The sequence below is a fragment of the Petaurus breviceps genome, unplaced genomic scaffold (genome assembly GCF_028583685.1).
Source record: "Petaurus breviceps papuanus isolate PSGF00001 unplaced genomic scaffold, PetGlider_PUasm1.0 567, whole genome shotgun sequence".
NCBI classification, from domain to species: domain Eukaryota; kingdom Metazoa; phylum Chordata; class Mammalia; order Diprotodontia; family Petauridae; genus Petaurus; species Petaurus breviceps.
In genome coordinates this window covers 5,974,731-5,988,084 of record NW_027186383.1, presented here as the reverse complement: position 1 = coordinate 5,988,084, position 13,354 = coordinate 5,974,731, and the positions used below count along the sequence as shown (strand labels likewise).

Genomic DNA, 13,354 nt, shown 5'->3' with positions numbered 1-13,354 from the left:
AATAGTAGTATAAACAATAGGTTGTCACTTAGTCTGTATAATTATACTTGCTGGTGTCTTAATGTCACTCCACCCAGAATCTGAAATCTTTTCAGTTTGTTCAAGTGGGCCGTGGGGACCAGGAATAGGGACAACCTAAAAGGAGAAGCTGCTGAGCTGACTTCGGAGGGGGGTGGGGGGAACGGGTGGGGGAGGGGGGAATTCCCAGTGTGGACTTTATAACTGAGGTGGTTGAGTGTTTTAATTAAGTCCCCTCCACCACCAGTCCCTTCCCCTCCCCTCCACTGCTCCCAGGCCGGAGAGATAGAAAACCTGAATTCATTTTCTTCTTCTCCCTCCTCCTCCTCCTCCTCCTCCTCCTCCTCCTTCTTCTTCTTCTTTCTCCTCCTCCTCCCCACTCCTCTTCCTTCTATTACTGCTACTACAATATCATCAACATCTTTATCATCATAATCATATTATTATTAGTAGTAGTATTCGTATTATTGTCACTATTCCTGAGATGAGGATTCTAAGTATCACAGGGCTTAATTGAGTTCCTTATGGTCACCCAGGTAGTAACTGACGAGTTGGGTATTGCACCAAAGTCTTCCTGACTCCCAGTCTATGTTTTGAATCAGAGTTCATTGATCTTGCTACTACAAAGAAGGAAAGAGCTTGGTAATATTCTTCAAGGACTCTAATATTACTTCTTTCCCCCTAGAAAATGCCAGATGATCCCCAGAGATACCCAAAGTGCTTGTAGGTGACTTCCCCTTGGGCAGCACCTTATCAGCACTGACAGCCTCAGGGCAGCCTTTCTCAGCTTGCTGTTCCACAGAACCAGGATCCAAAGTGGCCAAAGGGATAGAGCAGCATGATTGACATACTCAACATGGAAGTCAGTTTGTTGTTTTCCCCTGGCATATAACTGGCATAGAAAGCCACATAATACAATGAAAAGAAGACAATGAAGGAAGACATAGCTTTCATGGCTCGAACATGGGCTTCTGTGCTTGGGTCTCTGGAACCTGTAGCATTGAGTTGCATCTGTCGGATATGTCTCCCCAGGGAGAGAATCAATAAGGAGAAGGAGATGATGGACAGGATGAAAGGGGTAAGAGTCAGAAGGCCTGTGAGAACCTGGAACATGAGCAAAATGCTTTTACTCACTTGGACATCCTCAGACACATTTCTTTCCTTTCCTCCACTAAAGAGTCTACCATAGTAATAAGAAATTCTCTCTGTCATTGGAAAACCAATGGAAAAATAGATAAGCACAGGCCCCCAAAGAAGCATGAAGACCATCCTGTCAATTCTCCATTTCATCCAGAGGAAAAGGGGATTAGAAAAGTTGGTTATCTTCAGAAAGTAGAAAATGTTGAGGATAGTGGCAAACCAAATATTTGAAGTGTGAGTCAGGATCAAGAAGATATCAATTCTTTTTACATTGGTGGGTAACTCAATAGATGTAGGAATTAAATAACCATTCCATGTTATTGCACATGATAGTCCAATTCTGGAAATGGCCAAGTTGACCAGGATGAGATCACCTGGTAACAGTTTCTTCCTCTTGATCCAGTCAATGCAATTCACCAGAACTATGAATCCATTTACGAGAATGCCCAGTAGAAATTCACTAGTTGCCAGAGTCATATAGATTATCATTGCACCGCTTAGCATGACAGCAGAAAGGAAATCACTTTGGAAGTTACTAATTTTTGTAATATTTTTGCTGCTACTTCTGGTGGATTAATTTCTAGGCAAAATCAATATGAAATATGTCCTTCTCATGCTTGGTGATGCAGTAATTTTCTCTGTCCTTTGTAAGGTTTCTGTCTCAGGCAAGAGAATTTCCAGTCTTCTTTGGAATACCTTTTTCAAGATATCCTCTATGCCTTCCCACTAGCTCAGTTGAATATGCCCAGCCAAGACACGCTCTCTCTGTGGCATTTCTTTTTCTTCTTGGCAGGTGGTCATGAAAAACATTAGAGTCCTATGTTAAGATGCAAATAGGAAGAGGTCATCTTTCAATATTTTCCTCTTTTTGTCTCATCCTGTTTTGTATGCAAACCTGTGAGCTGTGTGTGATGAGCCTCACCCAATGATGTATAATGTGGAGAATATAACAAATATCTAAGTGTAGAGGTTATGCTTCACCCCATAATTTACCTCCATTTTGAACACTGATATTGCTAAAAATTGTTTATAAAATGAAACTCATGCATGAAATTTCTGAAAATCACTTTTAGGTTTGAAAATTCTAAGTGAATTGCATTTTAATGGGCCATGAATCTGGGAAGTTCACTCTTAAAAGAAATACCTTTCAGTTTTCATGGTAATTCAGACAAAGCAATATTACTATGCTAACTCTTCTATAAAGACATAGCCTTAGCATCAGGCAAAAATGGAGAAACTATTTTTCAACCATTATCTTTCTGTTGAAATCTGTGTACAATAATATTGTAGACAAATGTTCATTATTAATACACTTTTATCTGATTTCTTAAGTTTTCTGAAGTACTTTCCTTGCAGTAACCTTTGTAGTTGTAAATTGAAGGGCTATTTTCCCTTCTTTTTGCAAGGAAAAGCATGGGTTTAGCAAGGTAAGATGACATGCCATGTCCAGGAATAGCAGAATCAAGAGCCTGAATTAGGGTTTTGACCCAGGTTTATACTGATGGGCACTCAACTAGTAGAACCAATTTTACCTGTCTAAAAATTGATTAATTTATTATAAATGTAATCCTAGATGCCATTCTCTCTCTTTTTTTTTGATTCGTAAAATTCTTTATTAATTTGTTTGTTTACTTTTGTTTTACAAGATTCAGTTCCACAATCCCTTGAGTTTCAAATTTTCCCCCCCTTCCTCTACTCCCCACCATGCTGGCATGCAATCAAGTATAGGATCTGAAAATACATTCACATTAGACATTAGTCAAGTTGTAAAGAAGGATTGTAACCAATGGAATGAACAATGTAAAAGAGGAAACAAAACCAAACAAGAAAAAGAAAGAGAGCACCTACTTTGCTTCAATCTCCATTCAAACTCTGCTCCTTCTAGTTCTTTCTGGTTCTTTCCCTGAATTTAGACATCTCTTTCCATCTTGAGTCTTTTGGAGTTGTCTAATAGCTTTGCAATGCTGACAAGAGTCCAATCTATCAAAGCTAGAAGTCACACATAAGTTGTGTTTATAATTGTGTACAAATTTCTCCTGGTTCTTCTCTTCTCACTCAGCATCAGTTTGTATAAGTGTCTCCAGGTAAATATGAAGTCCATTTATTCCTCATTTCTTATAGCACAATAGTATTCCATTACATTCATATCCCACAGCTTGTTTATCCATTCCACAATTGATGTGCATCCCCTTAATTTACAATTCTTTGCCACCACAAAAAGAGCTGATATAAATATTTTTGTACACATGGTTCTTCCTCCCACTTCTATGATCTCCTTGGGATAGAATGCTAGAAGTGGTATTGCTGGGTCAAAGGACATGCAATTATTTATAGGTCTTTGGGCATATTTCCAGATTGCTCTCCAGAATGGTTGAATCAGTTTACAACTCCACCAACAATGCATCAGTGTTCTAATTTTTCGACATACTCTCCAACATTTGTCATTTTCTTGTTTTCTCATCTTAGCCAATCTGACCAGTGAGATGTGGAACCTCAGAATTGTTTTGATTTGCATTTTTCTAATCAATAGTGATTTAGAGCATCTTTAATATGTTTATAGTTATATTTAATTTCTTCCTCTGAAAACTGCCTGTTCATATCCTTTGACCATTTATCAATCGGGCAATGACTTGTATTCTCACAGATTTGACTCAATTCTCTGTAAATTTTAGAAATGAGGCCTTTATCAGAGACACTGGTTCTAAAAAATTCTTTCTCAATTTCCCACTTCCCTCTTAATCTTGGTTACATTGGCTTTGTTTGTACAGAAACTTTTCAATTTGATGTAATCAAAATTATCCATTTTACATTTTATAATGCCCTCCAACTCTTCTTTGGTCATAAGGTCTTCCCCTCTACATAAATCTGACAGGTAAACTACTCCTTGTTTTCCCAGATTGCTTAAAGTGTCAGTCTTTATGCCTAGATCATGTACCCATTTAGACTTGATTTTGTTATACAGTGTTAGACATTGATCGATGCCCAGTTTCTACTATACTATATTCCAGTTTTCCTAGCAGTTTTTGTCAAATAGTGAGTTCTTATCCCCAAAACTGGGGTCTTTAGGGTTATAAAAAAGTAGATTACTATAGTCATTGACTGCTGAATCTTGTGTAACCAATCTACTCCTTTGATACACTACTCTATTCCTCAGCCAGTACCAAGTAGTTTTATAACACAGATTAAATCTTGTATGGCTAGGCCTCCATCCCTAGCATTTCTTTTCATTAATTCCCTTGATATTCTGGACCTTCTAGATGAATTTCGTTACTATTTTTTTCTAGCTCTATAAAGTAATCTTTTTTTTTTAGTAGATTGATTGGTATGGCACTAAATATGTAATTTAATTTAGGTAGAATTGTCATTTTATTATATTAGCTCAACCCAGCCATGAGAAATTGATGTTTTTTCCAATTAGTTAGATCTGACTTTATTTGTGTGAAAAGGTTTTGTAGTTGTATTCATACAGGTCATAGGTTTGTTTTGGCAGGTAGATTCCCAAAGATTTGATGTCTACAGTAACTTTGATTGGGATTTCTCAATCTTTTGCTGTTGGATTTTGTTAGAAATATATAGGAATGCCAAGGATTTATGTGTTTTTTTTTATATTCTGCTACTTTGCCAAATTTATTTTTTTTGTCAAGTGGTTTTTTTTACTTGATTCTCTAGGATTCTCTAAGTATATCATCATATCATCTGCAAAGAATGATGGCTTTGTCTCTTCTTTTCCTAATTTGTTTCCTTCAATTTCTTTTTTTTTCTCTAATTGCTATTACTAATATTTCTAGTACCAAATTGAATAAAAAGGGTGATAGTGGACATCCTTGTTACACCCCTGATCTTATTGGAAATGCTTCTTACTTGTCCCCATTGCATATAATATTTGGTGATGGCTTTAAATAGATACTACTTCTTATATTAAGGAAGATGCCATTTGTTCCTAAACTTTCTAGTGTTTTTTATAGTAATGGATGTTGTATTTTGTCAAAAGCCTTTGCTGCATCTATTGAGATAATCATATGGTTTCTGCTAATTTGATTGTTTATGGTTGTCCTAATATTGAACCATCCTTGCATTCCTGGAATAAATCCTACCTGGTAAAAGTCTATTATTCTTGTGATAAGTTGCTGTAGTCTTTTTGCTAATATTTTATTTAAAATGTTTGCATCTATATTCATGAGGGAAATTGGTCTATAATTTTCTTTCTCAGTTTTGTATTTTCCCGATTAGGTATCAGTACCATATTTGTGTCATAAAAAGAATTTGGCAGGACTCCTTCTTCACCAATTTTCCCAAATAGTTTGTAGAGTTTCAGAATCAATTGTTCTTTAAATGTTTGATAGAATTTGGTAGTAAATCCATCTGGCCCTGGAGATTTTTTCCTAGGGATTTCCTTGATGGCTTGTTCAATTTCTTTTTCTAAGAGGGGGTTATTTACGTAATTAACCTCCTCTTCAGTCAATCTGGGCAATAATATTTGTAAATATTCATCATTTCACCAAGATTGCCAATTTATGTTCATACAATTGGGCAAAATAATTCTTATTATTGTTTTAATTTCCTCTTCATTGGAGGTAGATTCACCCTTTTTATTTTTCATACTCATAATTTGGTTTTCTTCTTTCTTTTTTTATCATATTGACTAAAGTTCTATCAATTTTATTGTTTTTTCATAAAACCTAGTTTTATTTATTCATTCAATAGTTTTCTTAATTTCAATTTTATTAATCTCTCCTTTGGTTTTCATTATTCTAATTTAGTATTTATTTGGTGATTTTTAATTTTTTTTATTATTTTTTTTAAATAAAATACTTTATTGGTTTCTAGTTTACATCATTTATTTCTGCAAGATTTTGAGTTACAAATTTTCTCCCCGTTTCTCCCCTGCCCACCACCCCAAAATATCCCCTCCTCCAAACTGCTCTCTCCCATGTCTTCTCCCATTCCCCCTCCAACTTTCCACTAGGGCACGATGGATCTCTATGCACCAGGGCCTGTATGTCTTATTTCCCAGTTACATGTAAAATAATATTAATAATAGTATATATATATATATATACACATATATATTAAACATTTGATTTATAACTTTGAATTCCAGATTCATTCCCTTCCTCTTACTGGGAAGATCAGCAATTCAGTATAGGTTGTACATGTGTAACTATGCAAAACATTTTCATAGTGGATATATTATATATTTTTATATTATATAAAATATATATATTATATGTTATAAAAGACTGACTATATTTCCCTCCCTCCTATCCCACCTCCCACTTGTTCTATTCTCTACTTTGATTCTGTTCCTTTTCAAAAGTGGGAGCTTCCAACTTCCCTCCCCCCAGCCTTCCCTCCCTTCCCTCATCCCCCCCCCTCATGTTCTTCTCCCCACTCTCTTGTAGGGTGAAATACCTTATGTAGTGTGTAAGTCATTCCCTCCCTAAGCCAAATTCAATGAGAATAAGGTTGACCTATTCCCTTTTGCCTTCCTGTTCTTCCCCTCCATTGTAAGCATTTTCTCTTGCCTCTTCTATTTGAGATAGATTACCCCATTCTGTCTCTCCCCATCTCCTCCCATTATATTCCTCTTTCTCCTCTTAATTTCACATTTTAGGTATCATCCCTTCCTATTAAATTCTCATTATTGTCATTATCTTGATTGAAGTTAGTGATAGTTTCTATAATTTCTTGTTTGATCCACTCATTCTTTAGGATTAAATTATTTAGTTTTCAATTAGATTTTCATCTATCTTTCTGTGTCCTTTTATTGCATATGATTTTTATGGTATCATAATCTAAGAAAGATGTATTTAATATTTCTTCCTTTCTGCACTGAATTGTGAGGTTTTTATGCCCTAGTATATGGTCAATATTTGTGTATGTGCCATGTAATACCGAGAAGGAGGTATATTCCTTTTTATCCCCATTCATTTTTTTCCAGAGAGCTATCATTTCTAGCCTCTCTAAAATTCTATGCACCTCTTTAACTTTTTTTTGTTTATTTTGAGGTAAGATTCATCAAGTTCAGAGAGGGAGAGCTTGAGGTCCCTCACTAGTACAGTTTTGCTCTCTATTTCTTCCTCTAATTCCTTTAACTTCTCCTCCGGGAACTTGGATGCTATACACCTTGGTGCATATATTTTAATAATGATATGCTTCATTCTCAATGATGCCTTTTATCAGGATATAGTATCCTTCCTTATCTCTTTGAATAAGATATATATGTGCTTTTGCCTTATCTGCGATAAGGATTGCTACCCCTGCTTTTTTTTTTTTTTTTACTTTAGCTGAAGCATAATATATTCCTCTCCAGCCTTTTACCTTTAACCTGTGTGTGTCCCCTTGTTTCAGATGTGTTTCATGAAGACAACATATTTTAGGATTGTGGTTTTAATCCATTCTACTATCTGCTTCCATTTTATGGGAGAGTCCATCCCATTCACATTCACAGTTATGATTACTATCTGTGTCTTTCCTTCCATCCCATTCCCTCCCTTGTTTATGTTTGTGTTTCTTTCTTCTTCCTTCCTCTCCTTAAGAGTTTTACTTTGGACCACCGCCTCCCTCAGTATTCCCTCCCTGTATCCCCCTTTACCTACCCTTTCCCCTTACTATTATTTCCCTCCCTTCTAACTGCCCCCCTCTTTTTACCCCCTCTACCCCTCCTACTGCCTGTAGGCACAATGGATTTTTTATACTTAACAGCGTATGTTATTCCCTCCTTGAACTCAAACCAATGAGAATAAATTTCGGACAGTGCTCCTCTTCCTCCCTCCTTTCCCTCTATTATAAGATTTTGTGTCTTTTCATATTAGAATTCTAAACTTAACTGATTATGTTGATTGCTCTTTGAACAAGAACCAGTGAGAATAAATTCATATGATGTTCATCTCCCTCCCTTCTTCCCCTCTACTATAGTTTTATGCCTCTTCATGTGGCATAATTTACCTTTTTCTGCCTCATCCTTTCCTTTTCTTCCATTACAGTACTTTGGTACCCCGTAATAAGGTTTTATTTTATCATCAGATTAGTTCATTTATACCCAAACCTTCTATATATATATCCATTTTAAATGTCATGATAATTACATTAATTTAAATATTGACAGATATCAGCTTCTCATATAGGGATATAAACAGTTTGTTCTTATTGTATCACAAGTTATGTGAGTGTGTGTATGCATGTGTTTTTTTTTTCGCCTTGTTTATCTATTTATGTCTTTTTTTGAGTGTTATAACTGGAGATCAGATTTTCCATTGAGCTCTCACTTTTTCATCAGGAAAGTCTGGAAGTCCCTTATTTCCTTAAATGACCATCTCCTTGCCTGAAAGTTTATGCTCAGTTTTGCCAAGTGCTTGATTCTTGGTTGCAGTCCTAACTCTTTTGCCTTATGAAATATAAAATTCCAATCCCTCCAATCTTTTAATGTAGAAGGTGCTAAGTCCTGTGTAATCCTGACTGTAGTTCCATGACATTTGAATTGTTTCTTTTTGGCCACTTGCAGTATTTTCTCCTTGACCTTTCAATTCTGGAATTTGGCTACTGTATTTCTTGGAGTTTTCAATTTGGGATCTCTTTCAGGAGTAGTCCAGTGAATTATTTCTATAACTATTTTACACTCTGATTCTAGGACCTCAGGACACTTTTCTTTTACAATCTCTTGGAGGATATTGTCCAGGCTGCTTTTTTCATCATGGCTTTCTGGTAGAAAAATAATTCTTAGTCTATCTCTCCCTGATCTGTTCTCTAGGTCAGTTGTTTTTCCAGTGAGACATTTTGCACTTTCTTCTAATTTTTCAATCTTTATGCTTTGTTTGACTGACTCTTGATGCATCATAGAGTCCTTAGCTTCAATTTGACTGATTCTAATTTTTAGTGAATTATTTTTCTTGGCTAGTTTTTGAAGCTCCTTTTCCATATATTCAGTTTTCATTTTAGGGAGGTATTTTCTCCACTTAGATTTTGAACCTCCCATCCCAGTTCACCAGTTTTACTTTTTAAGGATTTATTTTCTTTAGTGACATTCTTTTTTCCAATTTGGTCACTGTAGTTTTAAATTTCTCTTCTACCTTTCTAATTTGGTTTTTAAAATATTTCTTGAGCTCCTCGTTTTTGGGCTTGAGACCAGTTCATATTTCCTTCTGTGGTCTTAGGTGTGAGTATAGAGTCCATATTGTCCTTTATATTTGTTTGTTCTTGCTAGCTATCATAAGATTGGATCATTTTTTTCTTGCTTTTGATTTCTCAGCTTCCTTCTTACCCATTGTGATTTCCTATTTCCTGACTGCACTTCTCAGGCTGAGAGTTATGGGCTTGGTTGTTAACTTTGTGTGCTATAGCCTCTGGGTGTCTAGACTGAGGCCAAGGCCAGGACTCTCAGTGTTTCCCCTGAGTTACCCTGAGGCTCACAGAGTAACCTGGGGAGGAGGGGTGGTCTGGTTACTTCAGATTTCAACCTTTGTGTCCCTGGGCTAGGCAGGCTCAGCAGCTGGTGGCAGGCAGTGCTACTGTTTACATATTCCCCTAGTAGTGCTAAGGCACACCTGGGCTTGTGTTGTTAGAGCTTGTTGGCTCCACCCCCCTGGGCCTTGGGATCTCCCCCTTGTCAGCTGAGGTGGGGCTTATTGGGACACTTGCTGCCCTTCACTTCAGATTCTGTACTGCTTCAGCTACATCCTTCTTCTGTGACTCCTAAGCCTGAGGAAGTTTCCACTATTTCAGGATTTTACTCCAGGTGGGACTTTATCTCTGGGTTTTCTGGGTCAGGGAGGGGGAATCAGAGCAGCTAGAGTTTACTCCACCATTTTGGCTGCTGGAAGTTCAAGTAGGTGATTTTTAAGCATCCAGGCTATGGGCTAATAGCCCCAGGAGAAGGTGCTGCCACTGCTGCAGGCCCTGCGCTTTCTTTTACCCAGCTCCAACCAATCCTCCATCCTATGGTGAGATGGCTTCAAATTACCCTTAGGGTGGTGAGTTCACTGGCTGGGGCTCCTTCTCACTCTGCTGTAGTCTGCTCTCAGGCCTGTGATGGTGCTCTGTGTTCCCCCTGCCCAGACCTATGTGGTTGCTTTTCTAGGCTGGGAATGTGTCAGGCTCCATCTCCAAATGGATTCTGTCACTCTAAAATCCATTCAGATTCACTTTTTAAAGTTTAGTGATGGAATTCATGGAGGAGCTTAGAAAAGTTAATCCTTCCATTCTACCATCTTGGCTCTACCCCCAATACCACTCAATCAAATTTTCACTTCTTAAGTCCATAGTTGGATTTGAAATCTTGACAGCACAGCTCAAGAAAGGACCTCGTTCTCCCATATCTTTTCTTTCCAAGTAATTTTCAAAATCATTCCAAGAGAAATTAAATGGAAACAGTTCATTTTTCTGTCATGACACTGGTAAATTGTCTAAGTTTTACAGGCACAAAAAAGAGATCAGTACAATATCTTCGTGCCTGATCCCAAGTTTTTCAAGATAATGTTTTCAGTGATGTTGTCTGATACCTTGAACAAGGATGGAAATGGTATCAAACTCTGCTAATGCACTGATGGTAAATTATTTAACTAGAATAGGCTACAAGCTAAGAGTAAAGTGGAGAGAGAATGGGTGAGTGACTTTCTGTGCAGAAAATCATGCATTCAATGCATCCTCTGAGGTAGAAATTCAATAGAGTATAGGTTGATTCTCTGACACTTATGCCAATTTCCCCCCAACAATTAACACTAAGAAAACAGAATTTTCCCACCAGCTGGCACCACATCATCCATATGTGGAACCATGTAATGGGAATGTAAATTTTTAAGATCTTCCCTGACCTTAGGCCAAAGTGCACCTGGAGCCTGGGGTAGGAGGTTTGTTTTTCAGTAAATACTTTTTGATTGGGCAGTGAGTCAATAAAGTTGTTACATTCTCTGAGCCAGGCTAGATAAGCCCTGATGTGTAGCTTTGTTTTGGCGCTCACTTTGAGAAGTGTTCTGTGATTTGATCTGGATTCTGGGAAGCCATTGTCCAGAGCCCCCCGGCTTTGAAAAACCCAGATGTTGAAACCCAGATGTTGATTTGATATGGATGTAATGGTTGGACAAGTTGGAAAGCTGTCTACTTGATCTGTTTCTGTCTTGATAATTCTGCCTGTATACTTTGAAGTTCGGGGTGCTGACCTTTTTCCCCTGAACGAGGCAAAGGATATATGTTTGACTGATTAAAGTAAGCTTGTTAACCCATTCTGAGTTGCTTTCCTTTATCAAAGCATATCCAAGATCCTGTATTGGCAGCAACCCTGGGAACCCTGGGTGCTTGCTGCTACAAACTATTACTTACAACAAATGGAGAGACTGGATTTTGGGATAAGCTCACTTACCTTGGCAGTATACTTTCCAAGGATCTACACATAAATGATGAGATTGATGCTCGCATTGGCAGAACTAGTTCAGTGTTTGGAAGGCTCAAGAAAGAAGTGTGAGAAAGAAGAGGTAATAGATTGGCTACCCAAGTGAAGGTGGACAAAGCCATTGTGCTGACCTCATGGTTTGTATACCTGTGAAACCTGGGCAGTAACCAGAGTCTTGCCATAAAATTGAAATACTTCCTTTTGAATTGTGTAAGGAAGATTCTGAAGATCACTTGGCAAGATCAGTTGTCAGAGATGAGGCTTTTCTTTTCTTTTTTTTTTTTTAGCAATTGGGATTAAGTAACTTGCTCAAGGCTACATGGCCGGTTTTGAATGAAGCCTTTCTTGAGCTGAACTGCCTTGACTTTTGAACTCTACTGAGAGAGCTCAACTCCAATGGGCTGGTAATGTTGTTCAAATGCCAAACATATGTTTGCTTAAAAGATTATTTCATGGGAAATTCATGGAAGGCAAGGGACCATACAAAGGTCAGAAGAAGCATTACAACGATACCTCAACGTCTCTCTGAAGAACTCTGGAGTCAATTGGGAGACGTGGAAGACACTGGCACAGGACTGTCCAGCATGGCTGTGCCTGCATCCAAGAAGGCACTGTGCTCTCTGAGCAAAGCACAATTGTAGTACTTCCAAAGTTGCACACACATAGACACATCTCCATTCCAAATATCCATGTGAAATATTTAGGCCCAATTTGCTGTAGAACCTTCTGAGTTCAGATGTAGGCAAAGTTGGACACACCTACACATCGACCCCAACAAATTGAAGTAATTTGGATTCTCTTTGAGAATGAAGATTGCCACCACCACTAAGTTCCTTGCCTTCTCTCAGCAGCACTGCTGAAAAAAAAAAAAACAAAACAAAACACTTGTGTCCCTAAGGTTTTTAGTTCCTTAACCAAGATTTCATAATTTTTATTTTAAAAAGAAAAAAACCACATAATCTTTTTTTTTACTATAGTAGAAATAATTAAATTAGAGTTTTAGTTAGATTAATACAAAAGTACTTTTAGAATGTTTGTGTTTATTTACCTAAAAGTACTTAAATTAGAAATTAGAGCAAACATAAGAGGGACTTAATAAGAGCTAGTCATGCTAAGGGTAACATTCCTATTTACAATAAAAAGGGCATCAGACTTCAGGGAAAGATAAGGTTGAATACATTGAAGAAGGAAAAAAATACATTCTCATTTTCATTCAGTATTTCTTTAACTTTTCAGATATTTTTCTTGTAAACAACAGATTTTGCAGTTCTATTTTCTTATCCATTGCAAAATTCTCTTTCATTTTTTGGTCGTGTCTAGTATATCAATATTTAAAGTCCTGAGTAAAAAAAAAATTAAAATTTAAAAAATTAAAAAAAAGTCCTGAGTATTGGATTATCTTTTGGTTTCTTTTGTATTGCTTTAAAAAAAGAATTCATTTTTTAAAGTCAGTATTTCATTCCTGAGATTAGGTTTTCTTTAAATTCTTTTGATGATAATTTATTTTCATTAACATATATACCCTGCTCCATTCCCTTTTCATGTCCTTTCCCTGGTTCTTGAATTGTAATTAAATTATTAATTGTTCCTTTTTTTTCTTAATTTAGTTATGCCTCTCTGGTTTACTTTAGCCCTCAACTAACGGGGTAAAAGGTAATCTTCCTTTCCTTTTGCTCTTCTGTCTTTCAGTTTTTATTAATTTTATTTTTCTGCATCTTTTTTACTGACAAGTTTTTCTTTACTTTGTTTTTGTAGTTTGTTTCTCTTCCTGTCTCTTTTGAATTTTATTGTTTAACTTCAGGTCTCTAACTT

The 13,354-nt window shown here is 36.8% G+C and overlaps 1 protein-coding gene across 1 annotated transcript; it reads right to left on the bottom strand.

Moving 5' to 3' along the window:
• Window positions 1-801: 801 nt before the first annotated feature.
• Window positions 802-1,635, bottom strand: LOC138173149 (taste receptor type 2 member 7-like). Its single transcript, XM_069103053.1, has one exon. It carries the CDS (start codon window positions 1,633-1,635, stop codon window positions 802-804), a length of 834 nt encoding a protein of 277 aa, XP_068959154.1.
• Between the last annotated feature and the right edge of the window lie 11,719 nt (window positions 1,636-13,354).